The following is an 18299-nucleotide window of genomic DNA, read 5'->3' as shown; positions in this document are numbered from 1 at the left end:
ATAATATCCATCATCACAGTCCTTTTACCACTTTTATTACAAGAGGTTTATTATTTTTGTTTCCTCACGGTCCACAGTTATTGTGATATATACTTTGTATTTGTTCCATCAAATAATTTTGCCACTTTAACAGAGAAGAGAGACATGGACAGAAACCACTTGAAACGCCAAGTTGACTTCATGAAGAGGTCCTTCCTTGATCAGGTTTTGCTTCTAGTGCTAGTGCTACTTTCTTTCTTTGCACTACAAATTTTTAAAAAAAAATGCAGTTTACATTGTAAGGCCCAAGAGTGCATATTTTGTGTTTGATTCTTTGTTTTCATTTTTCATCCGTATTATGGTTTTTACTAAACAGAAAATGCTTTAATAGCCGCTTATGGCAAAATTGCTGCCCAATGCAGCCTTTGTTTTCTCCAAAAAAAAAAAAAAAAAAATTGCTGTGATTGTGTTTGGACCCTTTAAAAATATGTATTTATTAACTATTGGCATTTTGTTCCACATATTGCATTAGAATGGTTTTTTAATAATTCGATAGATACAATGCATGCAGAGGAGTGATTTGAACCCACTAAGAACTGCCAGTTCAACTTGGCTTATTGCGTTAGAATATATCATTGTACAAAAACTTGGAATAATTTGGGCATGATTTGGAAATAGGAAGCAACCAGTACTATGCCCTTGATACATGTGACCCTTTCATGAATTGAGATTATTCAATTGCCTTAAAAGGAAATCACTAAACCTTACATTAATTTGAAGTAATTATTCAGAACTCTAGGAATAATGGTCCCTGCTCTCGCATATTAGTCCCATTAATTAAATTTATAATAAGACTCATCATTCATATATGTGAGAGGAGGAGCATTGCTCTTAGAGTGTTGATTAATTTTCCCTAAAATTGAGCATAAAGATTTGGTATGGAGTTTACCTGTCAATTACAAGTAGGAGACTGGAGATACCTTCATGGGAAATTATTGTAAATGATTGACACATGTATAGATTTTCCTCCTATATCCTAACAATAGAGGATTTCTACACCATCAATCTCAAACTTCGTTTTTTGGGGGTCAGGTAGATTTTCTCTTTTGCAGAAAGTAAGAATACCACTTCACAATGAAGGTGGTAATTAACTCTCAAATTTAAAACACAGCCTGAAGGTGAAGCTAACTTTATGCAATAGGCTAAGCTTTAGCTAGCTTGAAGGTTCAACTTCTATTATTTCAGCAAGGTACATTTTTAGTTTTTCAAGACATGAAACAAGAATACATTACAATATTCTTTAACAAAATATGTGGGAGTCGTCATCCTGTAAGGACTATAGAGTTCGATGACTTGCGGGGGAAATGCATGGCCCTCTTTTCAGTTTCCCTTTTTATTCTTTTAAGAAAATTTGTGACACTAAAGTAGTGTTAATCTTTTTATGAAAAACAAAAAAGTATATTTCTTGTGTGTGTGTGTCTCTAGGGTCATGGTCACCCAGAAATTAATATGTTTTGATTTTTCAACTACCAAGTCCATGAACTTCTGTGTGTATCATGAACATACGAAATGTTTGCCCTTTAATTCTAGGATTACCTTCTATAAGTGTGTGTGAAATGGTAATTACCTAGTTATAAAGATTTTTTTACACTCTATATGTATGATTGGATGGCTGCGTTGAGTGGGCCATTCATTTTCCAAGTTCGTGGAATTTTTAGATATTTGTGTAACTTTAGCTATGTTTTGTAGCTGCCCTAGTGGCTAGTACATTGCATCACTGCCTGTGTACATGGGGAGCACTGATTTCCTTTATTTTCAAAAAAGTTTTTACTTAATTATCAACAAAAAAAAAAAAAAAAAAATAGTTACAAAGAAAAAAAAGTGAAGCGGTTAGTCAAAAGATGCAATGTTGCAGGGGTACCTTGACGAGCAATTCATTCAACTTGAGGAGTTGCAAGATGATGACAACCCTAATTTTGTAGAGGAAATTGTGACACTGTTCTTCAATGATTCAGCTAGGCTGCTCCAGAACATAGAACAGGCACTGTAAGTAGAATGTCTTTACTGCTGTTGCTGCTGCTGCCCTTGTTGTTACCATCATCATTGGTTTCATATTTATTGATATATAACAGGGTTAGTGGGCCCATCGATTTCGCTAAGCTGGACAATTATATGCACCAATTCAAGGGTAGTAGCTCAAGGTAAAATGTTTTGTACAAAATTTAAACAAATTGGTCTTAAAATAAATGAAAAATGTATTGTGCTTGATGAACCACACTGTGAGCTCCCATTGTTGGTTCAACACAATCACACATCATAAAAGCAAGTGTAGCTCTTTCACATAAGACTCCACTTGAATTACAAAAGAGGTGTTTGTATGCGATTAGTAATGGAAGAACACAGATGTGAAAATGGTACTCCAGGGCTAGCCTAAATCATGAAGAAATTGTTGTCGAAATTAATGCAATGACAAGGAGACATTTTTGTTGCAGCATTGGAGCTAAAAGGGTGAAGGACGAATGCACGCGATTCAAAGAATACTGTACGGCAGGAAATGCTGAAGGGTAACAGATTTTCACTTGCATGCTTAAATACACATACAGTTTGTGCCATTCTAGCTTACTCTATTGGACTTACAGTTAAGATTAATTCCAGCCCCTTTGAAATTTTGTGTCTAGTCTTATGTTATATTGTTTAATTTTGCAGATGCTTTAGGACTTTCGTACAAGTCAAACAAGAGCATGCAACTTTGAGGACAAAGCTTGAAACTTACTTTCAGGTATACATCTCTTTTATGTGAGTGTGTATTTGTGCTTGTCATTTTTGCTCTTACTTATATTTGCTTGCTATTCTGTTTATATTTATTCAGTTGGCAAGACAAGCTGGACCACCTGGGACTTCACGAGGTCAAGTTAGATGATTACATGGACGAGGGAGGATCCCTCATTATGGACTTATACTATAAATATGATAAAGCCCACATGACCGAGTAAAATGGAAGAACTTGCTGATTTTGTACGTCTTAGTGGCAATATAAATAATGTTTTAGGAATCTAAATCTTATAACTAGTAATGCAATTTAGCTCTTCTATGTATGATGTTGATCTGAAATTTATGTATTGTTTATGTTTTCTTTTGTTGTTGTTGTTGTTGTTGCGTGTGCGTATGTGTGCGCGTGTGTAAGAAAGAGAAGCCTTTTTTTAGGGGGTGGAGCTGTGTGGGTGTTGAGACATTGGGTTGGCCTGACTGGGATTCTGCATTCATACTGAGGTGGTAGACTTGGACTTTCATAAATGGAAAAAATCATGGTCTCTCATTTATCCTGTTAAGCTTTAACCCAATGTGATCCTGATATGTGTGCGTGCGTGTGTGAGACTTTGTATCTCTGAAAAATCTAGGACCCATCTGGTGAATTGGGAAGGTGGTTTATACACGTAAAAGAAACTTAAGACTCCTATTGGAACTTGAAAATTATGATGCGAGAGGAAATGGTTGAATGTAGGATGTGGTGGATTGTTTGACAAGTCTACCATTAAATTACATTATCCTCTTATACCTTTCATACTTATAAAGTATCAAAATGATCAAAAAAATCATATTTATTAACTATCTCATTAATAACATGCTTACATTTCAATTTTTTATAATAATTTAAAATTATATATATATTTTACAAGATAAAATTTCTACTATAACATAATCTAAGTATATATGTGTGTGAAGTTTCGTCCTGGAGACTTGAACACCAACCCTTGCTCTCCACACCCTACAAACATTTATATTTGTAAAATGACTACCACACCAAGGATGCGTGGTGGTATTTAAAATTATACATAGAATGTGAGTTGATGGTTATATGTACAATACCGAGTAATCCAACTATTTTTTACTTTTTTTTGGTTTATTTATTTTTATAATATTAAATTAATAAAAATTTATCAAATAATGTAATATTAACAAAGAATTATATATACACTGTTAGGAAATTAATTGATTGGTACATCCTTACTGCCAATAGTTTCATGGCTTGAAAATTGGCCAACTATTGATCCATGTCGTTATCGTAGGTTTATTCATCCTTTATATATGTGGAGTCGCCAGAATGATCATACCTAATGATGAATTAGAAGAGTGCCGATGAGTTAACATCATCAGAAGAGCAGGGCGCCCATTGACATTGAGCACAAGACCTAATCGAGTCAAAATCAAATGTGCCAATGACTTTAATCCAAAATGAACTAGCAATCCCTAGCTTCTAATAATCATCTTTGGCCTCCACCCATTTAAAAATTTTCTGAGATACAATTAAAGTGATTCCCTAAATACAAGTTCTTTCTAAATAGGCATATGCATGGAGTGTGTATGGGTCAGGTTGGGATATTTTTACAACCCAACTGATGGTAACTCTTAAAATCAATCTAACCTAATTCATAAGGATCAAGTTGGGTTGGGTTGTTGAGTTGTGGTTATTTTGTCAAGCTCAATAAAAAAATTTGAGTTTTCATATAATTATTTAAGCTCATCATTCAATTCATGAGTCTAATTTATAAAATTAGACATTAGCTATCAAAATTTTGTCTAAAAAAACAAATAAATTAAACTAAAAATTTAAACAAAATTTGAAAATCTAAAAAATCAAACTAAAGAAAATTAATGGCGTGGGTTAAGTCAAGTAATTTGGGTTAAAAATTTTGTCAACTCGAACTTGACCTAACCTAAGTTTCAAAATGATTTAGAAAGCAACCCAACTTATCAACTGTAAAAAAATCAGCCCGAGATGATGAGTTTGGAATTTTGGATTAAATTGGGTCTAGTTTGTTGGGCCGATGGATTGAATACACACTTATTGTCTTAAACTATAAGGTTCATGAACAAGCGGTAGATTATGATCTTAACCAAATGATCTTAACCAAAGCATGCTACTCATGAGCTATTGTTAATATATGAGAGAGAGAGAGAGACAGATTGGTTGGCAGATTAGCAGGCAACTTGTAATGATAATAACAATCAAGAATGGAAGAAAAAAGAAGAAGGAAGAAAGCAAAAAAGGTCAAGACTAGTTCTTAAAAAAGCTGCTTTGAAGTGAAGGAAATATCAGGGAAAAAATCATATTAAGATAAATGGGATGTAGGGGTCCACCACTAGAGATAGAAACTGCAAGAGGGTTGTTATGTTAATGATGATGAAAATGACCACGCTCAAAATTCATTGGACATTTTCTGTTAATTAGAAAAGAGCAAAGAAAAAGAAATAGAAAGAGGAAGAAATAATGCTCCATAGTTATCATTACTCTAAAAAGATCCAGAGGAACATATTTGATAGGCTTCTCCACCCACCCCTAAAGCACCGATATTGAAGAAACGTGCCTAGCTAGCTAGAAAGAAAAAAAAAGTCAATATGATTTATGATGTCTACCATGAAAAGCTCTCATTTAATTATTCTTCTAAATTAATTTTAGTCTCTATAAAAAATTATATCTTTTGATAAATACTAAGTTACCAAATTGTGAGTATTTAAAGTTTTAAACTCAATCCCAAAAAAAAAAAGTTTTAAACTCACAATATATGTGATTTCAAAATTTTGTTTTCCAAAATTAAGAATATTTCTATAAAATAAGGTGTAGGGACAAGATTTGCACCTAAACCTAAAATAGGAAGGGGATAGGCCCAAAAAGCCAATACAATGAATTTGTAGAGAATGAGCTAGAAATCTAGATTTTAATGAGTTTAGTTAACAATAACGGTGGGCTAAAATCATAATAAGAGGAAGCTGAAATAATTTGTATAGTGAAAATTGTCCTCAAACTTAAGCCATGGAGGTTGATTTTTATATTTCACTATCTTAAAGGACAGATTACAGATATTATTCTTGAATCTACAATGTTTTCTTTTCCTCTTTCTTTTTTCCGATTCACCCTTCTCCAGGACCTTTTTCTATCTTATACTTCTTTGTTTCTCTCATTTCCTCCCTCCACGTGTAGGTTTAGACTGCTAGTGTTGATACTTGTCTCATCAGCACTTTCTTGAAATCTTTAGGTAATAGCTGTAAGGCTGAAAATCATTGTTCAGATATCACTTCCTCATTATTGCGGCCAAAGATTCGGATACAGAGCATTCAATGCGGTGATAGCAGCTTTCTATTAGATATTTCATAACCGTTCATGTGCTCTGTGCCCCCATGAAACATATCTTCGTCAACAAGACCTCCTAGAAGATCATTTTGGACAATAGGACATACCATCTGATCTTTGCTTTGCTTAGCCAAGGAGACACCCCTCCTCGGATTACCTCCCTTAGTTTCTTCGGTCATAATTTGCTTGTGGATCTCTAAGTCTGACATCTTCATTACTATTAATCTGTCCTCGGATAAATGAACAACCTCGAACAAAATCTATGTCCCAAAATGCATTTTGGGCCTTTTATCCCTACATAAGGTTTAACTAATAATCATTAATAAATTTAAAAATCAATGTCAATAGCATTTCTATTATTAGACCTGATATGCTAAAATTCTCTAATTAATTAAACAATAGGGTAAATAATAGGTGAATAAGAATTACTTCGAGAGTCACAACTGTAGATTTGAGATTTACAAACTTATCTTTTACTCTACTCAAAAAAATCAATAGTCCTCTCAAAGAAAGAAAAAAAAAATGAAGAAATCAATAGAAACATGTAAAAAACATATATAAATAAAACTTAGCATTTTAATATAAAGTAGTCTATGGAGAAAACCATCTAATACTTATTTTGTTAATTTGCATGCATATTATAATATCTAACTCATTAAATCAATTAACAAGCAAACGTAACACCAAATAATAGAGGAACAAATAAAAATCCAAACTAGAAAATTTGTAGAGATGACAAATGTAATTTAATCAAATAAGTAATCAAAATTTTGTTTAATATTGGATTACAATAGTTCAATATTAGAATTTATAGTAGGTGAATTTTTAGTTTGTTTCAACTGATATGCAACAATAGGAGTTTTTAGCTGGTTTCAAGATTCAACAATATTGCTTTGTAGTTTTGAACATTAAAATGTTACCATAGAGAAGTCAAAACTTTCAAAATTTGATGCGGTAATAACATAGTAGTAAGTTCTAAAAAAGGTTTTATACATTTTACTTATATTATTATAATTAGAATAGATTAGATTAGTCATTAAAATTCATATAATAGAAGGTAAAGTTTTGACAAGAATTCGTCCAACCAAATTTGATACTGTCGGATTTATTTGTTACATAGCTAGGTATTCTAGCCTTTCTAGGCCATCATAATTGGGAGATTGGAAGCTAAATTTTGGAGAGAGAGAGAGAGAGAGAGGGGGTGGGAAGAATTTTAACAAAGGAGAAGTTAAAAAGCTTACGAGAAATTGATTTTCGCCTTTGAGAGAAAGTGAAATGTTTTGCTTACAATATTTAATTTTTATAATAAATATTAAGTGATAGATTGCTATTAGCCGTTATAGGTGGACAAAAATATAATTTAAGTTGTAGATTCAAATTAGAACCAATAACAACTTACCACCTATAATTTGTTGTGAAAATATTGTAGATGAAATATTTTTCAACTAAAATATATAGGGCTGGGTTCAAGTTACACCAGATATAACTCTAAGTAATGTTTCACTACTAAATAATTTGTTATTGAACTCATATTTCAAAAATCCTATCGTTGAATTACATGTTCTATATGTGCTTAACATGCATGCCAATTTTCATATCAATTAGATGTTATTTACCATTCGATCCATAAACTCATCTTTTATGCATTATTTTAAATTACAAAAATTTAAATAATTAGTTAATAACATGATTATTAATCTTTGATCACCTTGAAATTTTGTAACTATGGAGAATATACGAAGATAATATAATCTAACAGGAGATTTGTCAAAATTTACATCCAATTAAAAAATATTAAATAGTATAATATTGCTTAAACTTACACCAGATATAACTTGAACTCAACCCATTTATATATATATAGGTAAAACTCTAGCCTCTGAAAAAATTCTCTCCTTTCTATTTTACAATATTAACTTTACATTAGATTATTCAATTAATAATAAAAAAAACAATACACTAAATTAGATAATAGATTTATTTCACATTTCTCTCTCTCTCTCTCTCTCTCTCACACACACACACACACATATATATATATATATAAGTGCTACTGCAGCCGTTTATGTGGAAAAATTTGGTCGGCAGTTGCTTTTGATAGTGCGCCATATTTGGTGACTTATAAGTCGTCGCAACACGACGAACAAGTTACTAAAACACGTTTGCTATTTTTTTTAGATGAATCCCATTCAAAAAGCACTTCAGATTTTCCAGATAACCTTTCTAGCTATTATGATAAAAGTGAGATATACAATATGGTTTTTTTTTTATTATATTATTTTGAATGGGCTGTACTTAGTTTACTGTTTGTTTTTTTTTTTTTTTTTTTATATTTATAATTGACAGGTTCCAATTAGCTCAATTAGTAGTAAATTTTCTAATAGTTGAATAAGAAATTTGAGTTCAATTTCTATCTACACTAAAAATCGATTGGTATTTTAGTCTGATAATAAAGAGCTATCATCAAAAGCGGAAGTTATAAATTGAAACTTATTAAAAAAACGAATTTTTGTAAACTAAAATCGTGGCTTAAGTTTATAAAACAGTGTGTGTAACACAATGCTACACTGCACTATATGCACTAATATTTACCATATAGGGATGCTTTGAACTTTGAAGAGTTGTCATACCTGCACATTATAGTACCCCTTGCCCAAGCTACCTCCATAATACTCGAGTTTGGCTAATTAAGTAGGTTCAACAAGTCAAGTTTACTAGCTTAAGCTAATGTATAGAACCAGAGTTTTGTAATTTTCTGTTTCATAGATTGTATTAAGGTACAAAGCCATGTAATCTTTATTTTTCTTTGATTCACTCGTATAATTCATTCAATTATTCATTAGAGTTATATTTATAAAATGTTTTTTTTTTCCCATAATACAATAAATGATGGAATTTCCAAGACCATATTTTAGTTAAAAAATGGGATCCTTAGCAAGACCCTAAACACTGTGAATTAGTTGTAAGGGAAACGTGGATTTAAAACTGTGCCATCTTGCCATGATGACAATATATACAAATCATAGGGAGAGAGAGAATAACATTTATTTTTATAAGACAACCAAGATTGTTGGTTAAGACTTAAGAGTTTGTTGAAGAGTAGCAGGATGTGGGTGTCCTAGATGATCATTTGATAAGGAATGACTGACTTTTGTACCGACATACGTAGACAACAGAGAGTTCAAAGTTGAAATTGAACTTGAAAGGGCTGCATGGATTGGGTAAGACTATGCTCATTCCTGCCTTTGTAAATGACCATCCAAAAATAGTAAGAGCATTTTTTATATTAACATAATCGATGCTAGATTGGGTAAGACTTAACAGTTTTGACCTAACACTATATGACCTGCCTTCCTACAAATTTGACAAATTGGTCTCTTTTGATCTGATGAGAGCCTTTTGCCTTGATGATACAAGTTTCCTGCTCCTATTTTGTTATGGCTTCTTCCCTGCACGTTCCTTCTTGTTGTTAGATCTACCTATTCCTCTATTGAAGGACTGACTTGCAGTAGTGTTGTTGTGTGCAAAGGTACCTTGAACATTTTTATATATAAAAAAATTACTTCCATTGCCATGATGTGTTGGTCTTTGTCAAGGATGGAGCGACTGTTGGACTAGCTAGGGGGCAAATGGCTCCCACTAATTTTTTTTTTAAAATATTATAATATATATGTGTACTAATTTTAGCAATTTTATTCTATATAATTACATTTTGCTTCTTTTAAACAATATCATTGATTCTTTTAAAAGTAATATTATTATACTCACAAATTTTTTTACAACATTTTTACAAACTGTTTTGATAGCAAATTCTTATTGGTTCGCATATAAACCCACTACTTTCATCATTTTTTGATTTACTAATAACCACTTATCACATCAACAATTTATTAAAAAGTACGTAATTCTAGTATTTTCCTCATTTTAGTGACTATAAAAAATTTATAGATCTAAAATCTAAAACAAAATATACAAACCCAAAAAAATTAGCTCAACAACAAAAATTACCAATTATAAAAAAAAAAAAAAAAAAATTAAGCTCCATCAACCAATTTTATCCAAAATAAACAACCCTACCCTTAAAAAAAATTATAAACAAAAAATAATTTTGTTCTTACCCACAAAAAAAAAAAAAAACATTCAGTAGCTAAGTAGTAGCAAAGTTAGAGGTTAAAACCGCTGTACACAACCAACAATAAAGTCGTCCCCTTAATTCAAAGTTCTAGCTCCGTCCCTAGTCTTTGTGTTTTTTTGAGGGAATACAAATTTATCTATCCAATTTTTGTGTTCCACTTCTTGATATGATTTGTTATGATTAGAGCTATATCACTTTTATCTTAGTCCATCACTAATTAATACCTCTTTTATAATGTACCAATTACAACAAATTATGATAGGAGCAAATCTTAACTCTAACTATATATATTGGTCTATTATGATTAAAGTAATATCACTTTTACTTAGCAGCTCCACTGTTAACGGTAATGAATAAAGTCATAAAAAGTTGTACTATGTGACAACATTCCATCTAGCTATGCATTGCTAGTTGCGCGTGAATAATCTTATATTTTCATTTCTAGTGTGTTCTAATGCCAAGGAATCTTTTCTTCATTTTCTTTTGTTGCTCCTTACTCGGTTTGCAGAGGAAGAGAGATAGTGGAAAACAATACACATCCATACAATTAAGCCTTTATATATGATCTCAGGAAACGTTCAGGTCGGCTTTCATGGAAAGTAAAATTGTTCATGTTGTAGCTAGTTCCTTTTCATGCTTCTCTGGCCAAAACAAGAAAATTCTTTTAACAAGGATTTTTCTTTATGTGTGAGCTTTTACTGATGTGCTTCCTCTTTCTAATTTGTTAGCCATCATATCTTTTTCCAAACAATTTCAACATGATTCTGGAAATTCTTGTGATGAGATCAATTGCAATTCTCAGTGTTTTTTCCACCCACTAATAAATATCTCATTTCCTGAGAAAGGTTTCATTCAAAACATTATTTTCTTTCCTCTTACCTAAATGGAGAAAAAAGAGTCTGATCCAATAAAAAATGAGGGAGGCAATGGAGTATCAGAGGAAAAAAAGTTGGAGCTGAGGCTTGGTCCTCCAGGAGAAGCCCAGACTGTCCACTATGTTGGTTTCAACAACAAAATCAATGGAGCCAAAAGAGTATGGCAAGAAACAGTTGTAGCAAAGAAAGAAGAGAGAAAGTGGTTGTCCAAAAATGCACAAAACCAGTACCAGGACATTTCTTTTACTGAGAAAACTGTTGAACGAGTGTTTCCAACTTCATGGTCTTCTGCATCTTTACACTCTTCTGCCTTTCACATGGATACTGATCAGAAGCAGAATCAACAGCCAAAGCCTGCATATATTCAGTACCCTTCGATTTCTCGCAGGTTAAGTGTTATGGCAGAGGAGTCACAACAGACATGTGGCTGTAGAGTGGCAGAGATGCAGAATTCAGATAAGAAGGCATGCTCTACAGCTACAGCTGAGCCCATTAATTCTCAGAAAAGGTTTTTCCAGCTTTTCTTAACATTTCATTGGCATTATTACAAATTTAGCTTTGTGTTTTTGTGTTGTTTGAAATTATTATCTTTAATTAAACTATGTCTTGCTGTGATTCTTAGTAAACCCAAGTGTTAGCCACTATTAGAGTATTTGGGAACACTGTTGCATACTACATATTATTTGTATGTGTGTGTATATATATATATATATTTTCCTTGCTTTTTTTTTGGGGGGGGGGTTGTTTTTGATAGCCTTTAAACAAGCACATCAATTTTAATCAAATGTTTGTTTCAAGTAAGGGAATTTTAATACAGAAAACTATAAATTTTGCATTCCCCGTTTGGTACTTCTGATTGGTGATGACCGGCCTTGCGTATTTTCATCATATAACAAGCTTCACCACTCTCCCGTGAGGTTCAAATTTCATTTTGTTTAGTCTCAATCTCTGCCAAAAAGAAGAAGAAGCCCCATGTACTATTAACTTCCGATCCATGCATGTCTGCTATCTTCTCTTCTCATTCGATTTAATTCCATGCATGAGCAACACGTACATGTATCATTGTTGATAAAAATGAATTGCAACTTGATTCTCCTTCAATATATATGCTAGTATATAGAGATTTGTACAGCAAAAGAAGAATATATGCATCCAGCTAGCTAGTTGTTATGGTAAAGTTCTTCTTTAGTCCTGTTGTTAGTAGAGACATTTCAAATGAAGTGTGTATATATATATATATCAAGATCAAATTTTGATTTCTCTTCCTGTTTGGTGCTCCAACAAAAAGCAGAATCGCATTTGCTCCTGTTGTTGGGTGGCCTCCAATCCGTTCGTTCAGGAAAAATTTCGGAAGCAGAAACTTTTCAAAGCCAGCTCCCGAGTCACAAAATGAAACTCCAAAGGAGGAGAGTGATGGTGAAAAATTGATAAATTTGGAACATCATATGTTTGTAAAGATCAATATGGACGGAGTCCCCATTGGAAGAAAAGTGGATCTCAAAGCCTATGATAGTTACGAGAAACTCTCCTTTGCTATAGATGAACTCTTCGGAGATCTTCTTGCAGGTAATTTGCACACGCATATATAGTACGTGGAAAATTATCCTTCTTTTTAATTTGTATGCGAAATTATAACAACAAAAAAGACTTTCCAGAATTTATACTTTATTTTAGTTTAGATTATAAGATTTTAATTTTGTCAACAGAATTCTCAAACTTATAAAACTGTTTCAATTTCAGGCTATTGTCCATTAATTACAGTATAGCAAAATTGAATCCATTAATTAAACTTAGTATTTAACCTAGGAAACTGACTTCAATTTTTTGGCGATTACTTTCTTACTTTAAACGATACTTTCTATCTTTGACCTATCACTCTCTCTTCTCTCCGTTCAATGGATGCTAAGTTGATTTATGAACAAGCCCTAGCTAGCTAGGTGAAACATATAATTTAATCCATGGTTTCATACTTTTCAATGCTCCTTTATTTTCCTAGAATAACATAAATGACTAATGAAGATGGACTTAAACTTTGAATTGAAATAATTTCATAATTAAATTTAGAATTTCAATTGAAAAAAATTAAAAATATGGTACTTAATTTGAAAGATGTATATGCTCTAGGCTTTTAAAAAATAAAAATCTTTTTTTTTTTAACAAGAAAATTTGATCATACCTTTTAAGTAATAATAGGGACTTGTAATAATTGACCTGTAATCCATTTTCAGCTCAAAGAGATTATTCTGCCGCTAAAAAGGAAAACAAGGTGGGGGATGCAAAAGCAATCACAGATTCCTTACACGGTAGTAGGGAATATACTTTAATTTATGAGGATAATGAAGGGGACAGGATGCTTGTTGGGGATGTTCCATGGCAGTAAGCATTTTCCCACTGATAAGTCTTTTGTTTGTTGCATCAACTTCAACTTTCAAAATGCCATTAAAAATTATTAAACTTTCACTTATAAAAAGCATATTATTTTTCTATGTACTCTTCAGGTTTTGATTGCCTCATAGTGCATGTTAAAAATTTTTAGTTCTTGCTTGAGATTTTTGTTGTATATTATATTACTGTAAACTTGTTAAACTCATTTTATGTTTTTATCACACTATACTTAAGTTGGATTAGTGGAGCACTATCCAAAGTCTTCATGGTTGCCAATTTAATTTAATGTCATTTATATAACATCTAAAAATTGAAATCTAGTATTTATTTTTACTGTAATCATGTTGAGCCACTTAGTTTAATATTTTGAGAGTTAAATTTCTTGCAGCATGTTTGTGTCTACAGTAAAGCGGCTACGCGTGTTAAAGAGCTCTGAGATTTCCACTCTACGACGTGAGATTACTTTTCTCATAAAATTACAAAGCATCAATTTTCATTTATTTATTAGGTTTTACTAATGTGTGCCCTTAGGACATACATTAATAAATCATTTTAACAAATTTTTATTAAAAAAATGAAAAACTAGTTTAAAAGTTTTTTTAATCCTTCATAAAAAATTTCTTAAAATAGATGGTTAATATATGCCTTACGGCATATATTAACCGGGCCTTATTTATTATATGTTTATAGCTTTCAAGCTACTTTTTAGCTTCGGACTCATAGTGGAAGTTTGGCTGTGTGCAGTTACCACCAGTCAGGACGAAAAGACACCACTTTGATTTTGCAGTGGAAACTGGAATCTGAGGCAGCTTTAAAGGGGAATATTTCCATTTCTATGAACCTCAGCTTGGGATCCTTGTATAGTTGTTCTGCCTTCCATCTGTACACTAATGGTGAATAAGGAGTTGCAACTTCTTGTTTTGTCTTTTTATGAACAAGATTTTAAGAGATTGTAACATAGTGTTTCTACGTATATCTCTTATCTGGTCCTCCTTAAAATCTTCATACTTTTAAGCCTTAGCTTTTGAAAACTGAATCAACTTAAATGTATCCTGTTTGTCACATTTGTAACATATAATAGTAATTGCATAAGAATAAGAATAGATATTATAAGAAATACAATATGTTGTAATATAGTGCTTATTATTATTTATTTGTTTAGTGACAACACAAGAATAGAATTTGAAGACAATGGAATGGAATTTGAAGACAATGGAATGAAAGCATTTTAAATCAAATTATCTAAAATATCCTTCTTCTAAAATTACAAAGATTGGTTTAACAAACCCAATCTTGAATGAAGGACCTCCAACAAACCCAATCTATCTTCTTCTTTTTATTTTATTTTTTATAAATAAAATTGCTTTCATTTCATTGCATTAAAATTAAAAAGTAGCTACATCAGTAATCAATTGGTCTTTCAAAAAATCTTGAGGGTCTTCAATTAAGTATCCCTCACTTGTAAAATTTGACCAACAAATCACAATCTTACTTGAACAACGGTAAAATACTCAATCTTTTCAAAGTCCTCAATCTTGATTCAATATTTGGTTTTGCTCTTAACCAGCATTAGGTAATTTGGTAGAAATCTTTTCCTCCAAATTAAAATTTCAAATATCCAAGCTTAAATTTATTCTCAGGGTTACTTTCCCTTTCATGGTGATATTCTACCAAAGCCTCCACTAGTTTCAAATCCTCAACAGAAGTCCACTTTCGTTTAGAAGGACCTTGAGAATCAAGTGTATTTAAATCCATATCTAAAAAGACAAATCATAATACAGCTAAAATATTAGAAAAAAAAATGAGAAGTTGATAAATAAAATGTAAATAATATGCCGAAACTTAGACACACAATTTTAACACTTGAACAAAATGATAATTTAAAGAAAGATTAGATATGAATGACCAGAATTGAGATGATTTTACTTTTTTTTAATCTCAGTTTTTCCTAATCTTGAACACTTTTTTTTTTTGCTGAGACTCTTGAACACTAATAATATGTTCGCTGCACAAAAGTATTGTTGGACATAGAGAAACACTGGCATAATTTACTCTTTTATTTTTGTGGAAAAAAAATCAAAGGAGTTAAAGTAAATCTAGGTTTGAGTAAAATACAAACTAGGATTATTAAGGATGAAGATCATTACTGAATGACAAGTCGTGGTGCCAATTGCTTTCTTTGAGCTTACGTGTTTGTCGGTAGATTTAGAGTGACTTTTGAGATTCATTACACCAAAATTGGATCCTAGACTCCTAGTGACACAGTTGTACCATGATTAATCCAAACTAAATTGGATAAATTTTCGAAACGATTCAGCAATGATTCAAGAGAATGCATTTGGAAAACAATGCAATATCTATCACATCCACTAAATCCATTTCTTTCTTCTTTCTTTTTTCGACAAGTATATATTCCAATTGATGATCTACTTTCATATTTTACTTGTAGTATATATATATATATATATATAAAAGTTACATGGAAGAAACGTGCATGTACTTCCAGGGCCTTTCAGGGAAAAGTTGGAAGTCTCGAAAAAACCTTAATTACCTCATAATATATAAAGTTACATGGAAGAAACGTGCATGTGCTTCCAGGGCCTTTCAGGGAAAAGTTGGAAGTCTCGAGAAAACCTTAATTACCTCATAATATATATGGTACAAAATAGGCTGACAGCATAATAAGTATTTTTTTTTTTTTGTTGAGAAACAGCATAATAAGTAATTGATAGGTAGAACCGTAGAAGAGCGTTTTTTAAATTTAAAACTATGTTGTGCAACTATAGATCCTAGTAACTTTTTAATAAACACTCATTTTAAATTCAAAACACAGTTTTCTAATAGTTTATACAAACACATTCTAAAGAGTAATATTACATTCTATATTTAGACTGAACGTGTGCATATATTCATCTTCATTTTTCAAATTTTTGGATTTATTCCTTTTCAAAGTAAATACTAGAGACTAAAAAGTATATAAGATTGAAGAAATCCTTTTTTGAGAATCAGATTTGTGAAGAAATGTGATAAAAATAGCAGATTTCTAAAAGATTTATATATAATTAAAATTTAAAACAACTGACTAACTAATTTTTGCTATTTTAATTAATGCATGATTAAGTTCTAGCTAGCTACTTTTTTTTTTTTTAGTAAACAGTAATATTTATTAGAACATACAAGAAATACTAGTGTTTTAAACTGGCTACCATCATAATGAAAAATCCATGATATTTTGCCCAAAATAATAAGTCATAAAAAATATTTATTAAAAATAAATCAAGCAAAATCTTTGACACGTGTTTTGGACTGAACCACTTGAACATCAGGGAGTGGCCCCCCTGGTCCCCAAGTTAGTATAGGTTTTTTTTGGGGGGGGGGGGGAATAGTGGATGTAGTTAAAATTTAAATTTTCAATCAAGATTTAATTGGCTAAAAAATACCCAAAAATGAAACTAGTCAATTGGCATATATCTATGGTCCTCATCCTAAAAAAAAAGTACAAAATAAAAAATAAAACTCTGTAGTTGATGAATACCAAAACTCAGGTGATGTGATGATAATAGCATGTTGAAGAACATAGTAACTATCTTAAGAAATGTTGTCAATTGATTCAGGGACCACCAGTATCGTGACCCTCAATGGTACATGCAATACCAGCTGAAGCAAGGGCTCTCGTTCCCTCCACACACATGCACACAACTCATACTCACTCTCTGATTAATTTCAAAAAAAAAAGGGGTCAATCTTATTAATATTTGTGTTTTCTTGATTACAAATTATTCAACTTCCGAATTGAAAATATATCATTTCTTTTTCTGTTTCTTTATTTTTATCTTGTTAATTCATTAATTCCAATTTAACTAAAGGAATACATACCAAATTATATTTTGAAAACCATCTCTCTCTTTATTCGTTTTCTTTTTTGGAGTCTTAATGAGTAAGAAATAAAGCTAAGCAGTTTCTATACAGTTGAATTAAAAACACTATTTTTGTGGCAAAATACTACTATTTCTTAATAATAGTATTAATAAATATTTGAAAAATAATATTTGCAAAACTCACAATTCCAATTGGAAAAAAATTGGATTATGAAATTACCAATCCTAATTTGTTTTTAAATTAAATCAATGGACAAATAAAAAAAATACTTCCAATTAAATGAGTATGATTAAGAATCCATGGAAAAATAGAGAATGAAATTATTTCTTTATTGGCTATTGAGGAGGAAGTATTTTTTTATCGTAACTAAATCTTCAATTTATGATTTGTATTTTAAAAATTGAAGCAAAATAGCTACTAAACAATGATTTTGGCTTACTTTTCTTAAGGATTTTTTTTTTTTTTTTGAAATAGGGAATGAAATAATTAGAAAGATTTTTCTAATCTCACTCTTCTAATAAGATGTTTTCATTAGAAAAATTAAAAGATACCGAGTAAATTATAAGACTCTTGCCACCAACAATCACTTGTTGAATTATTGAAGAATGTACAATATTGGAATATTACATCATCTAGTATAGTGTAAGTTATCATCAAAATATCACATATTGGAATTTTGTTTTTGGCTAAAGCATAAACATCACATTGGGATCTAGAATGAGTTGAATGTCGCTCTCAGACTTGCAGGAACACACCAATATGCTCGGCTTGTATATCCATGAAATTGTAAATAGCTAATATGGCAAGTAATAGACCTCAATGTGAAATCATTCATGTACTACGTACAAATGGATCCATTCACGAATTCCGGATATATATAAGATCATTTTCAGATGAGAAGGAAGCTTAATACATC

The 18299-nt window shown here is 31.3% G+C and overlaps 2 protein-coding genes across 3 annotated transcripts; both read left to right on the top strand.

Annotated features, from left to right (window-relative positions):
* LOC142614275 (histidine-containing phosphotransfer protein 4-like) lies at positions 1–3107 on the top strand. The gene is made up of 6 exons (XM_075786860.1): positions 1–204; positions 1895–2025; positions 2112–2180; positions 2472–2543; positions 2686–2758; positions 2849–3107. The coding sequence occupies exons 1-6, from the start codon at positions 145–147 to the stop codon at positions 2897–2899; spliced, it is 456 nt and encodes a 151-aa protein (XP_075642975.1). The 5' UTR covers positions 1–144; the 3' UTR covers positions 2900–3107.
* A 7572-nt stretch (positions 3108–10679) lies between these two features.
* On the top strand, positions 10680–14621 carry LOC142612992 (uncharacterized). Of its 2 annotated transcripts, none has more exons than XM_075785169.1 (5): positions 10680–11627; positions 12411–12685; positions 13348–13495; positions 13893–13957; positions 14249–14621. In XM_075785169.1, the coding sequence occupies exons 1-5, from the start codon at positions 11128–11130 to the stop codon at positions 14281–14283; spliced, it is 1023 nt and encodes a 340-aa protein (XP_075641284.1). In that variant the 5' UTR covers positions 10680–11127; the 3' UTR covers positions 14284–14621. The 2 variants fall into 2 exon arrangements, with proteins under 2 accessions (XP_075641284.1, XP_075641283.1); XM_075785168.1 differs by having other exon boundaries at positions 14195–14434.
* Positions 14622–18299: the final 3678 nt, after the last annotated feature.

The sequence above is a fragment of the Castanea sativa genome, chromosome 10 (assembly GCF_040712315.1).
Source record: "Castanea sativa cultivar Marrone di Chiusa Pesio chromosome 10, ASM4071231v1".
Classification (NCBI taxonomy): Eukaryota; Viridiplantae; Streptophyta; class Magnoliopsida; order Fagales; family Fagaceae; genus Castanea; species Castanea sativa.
The sequence above is the reverse complement of the archived record's forward strand: the minus strand, read 5'-3'. Positions and strand labels throughout refer to the sequence as shown.

Coding starts and splice junctions, on each gene's coding strand:
- LOC142614275 (XM_075786860.1), top strand. CDS start 145: ATGGACAGAAACCACTTGAAACGCCAAGTTGACTTCATGAAGAGGTCC. Junction 205..1,894: donor AGAGGTCCTTCCTTGATCAG/GTTTTGCTTCTA, acceptor GCAATGTTGCAG/GGGTACCTTGACGAGCAATT. Junction 2,026..2,111: donor CAGAACATAGAACAGGCACT/GTAAGTAGAATG, acceptor GATATATAACAG/GGTTAGTGGGCCCATCGATT.
- LOC142612992 (XM_075785168.1), top strand. CDS start 11,128: ATGGAGAAAAAAGAGTCTGATCCAATAAAAAATGAGGGAGGCAATGGA. Junction 12,686..13,347: donor CTTCGGAGATCTTCTTGCAG/GTAATTTGCACA, acceptor ATCCATTTTCAG/CTCAAAGAGATTATTCTGCC. Junction 13,496..13,892: donor GTTGGGGATGTTCCATGGCA/GTAAGCATTTTC, acceptor AATTTCTTGCAG/CATGTTTGTGTCTACAGTAA.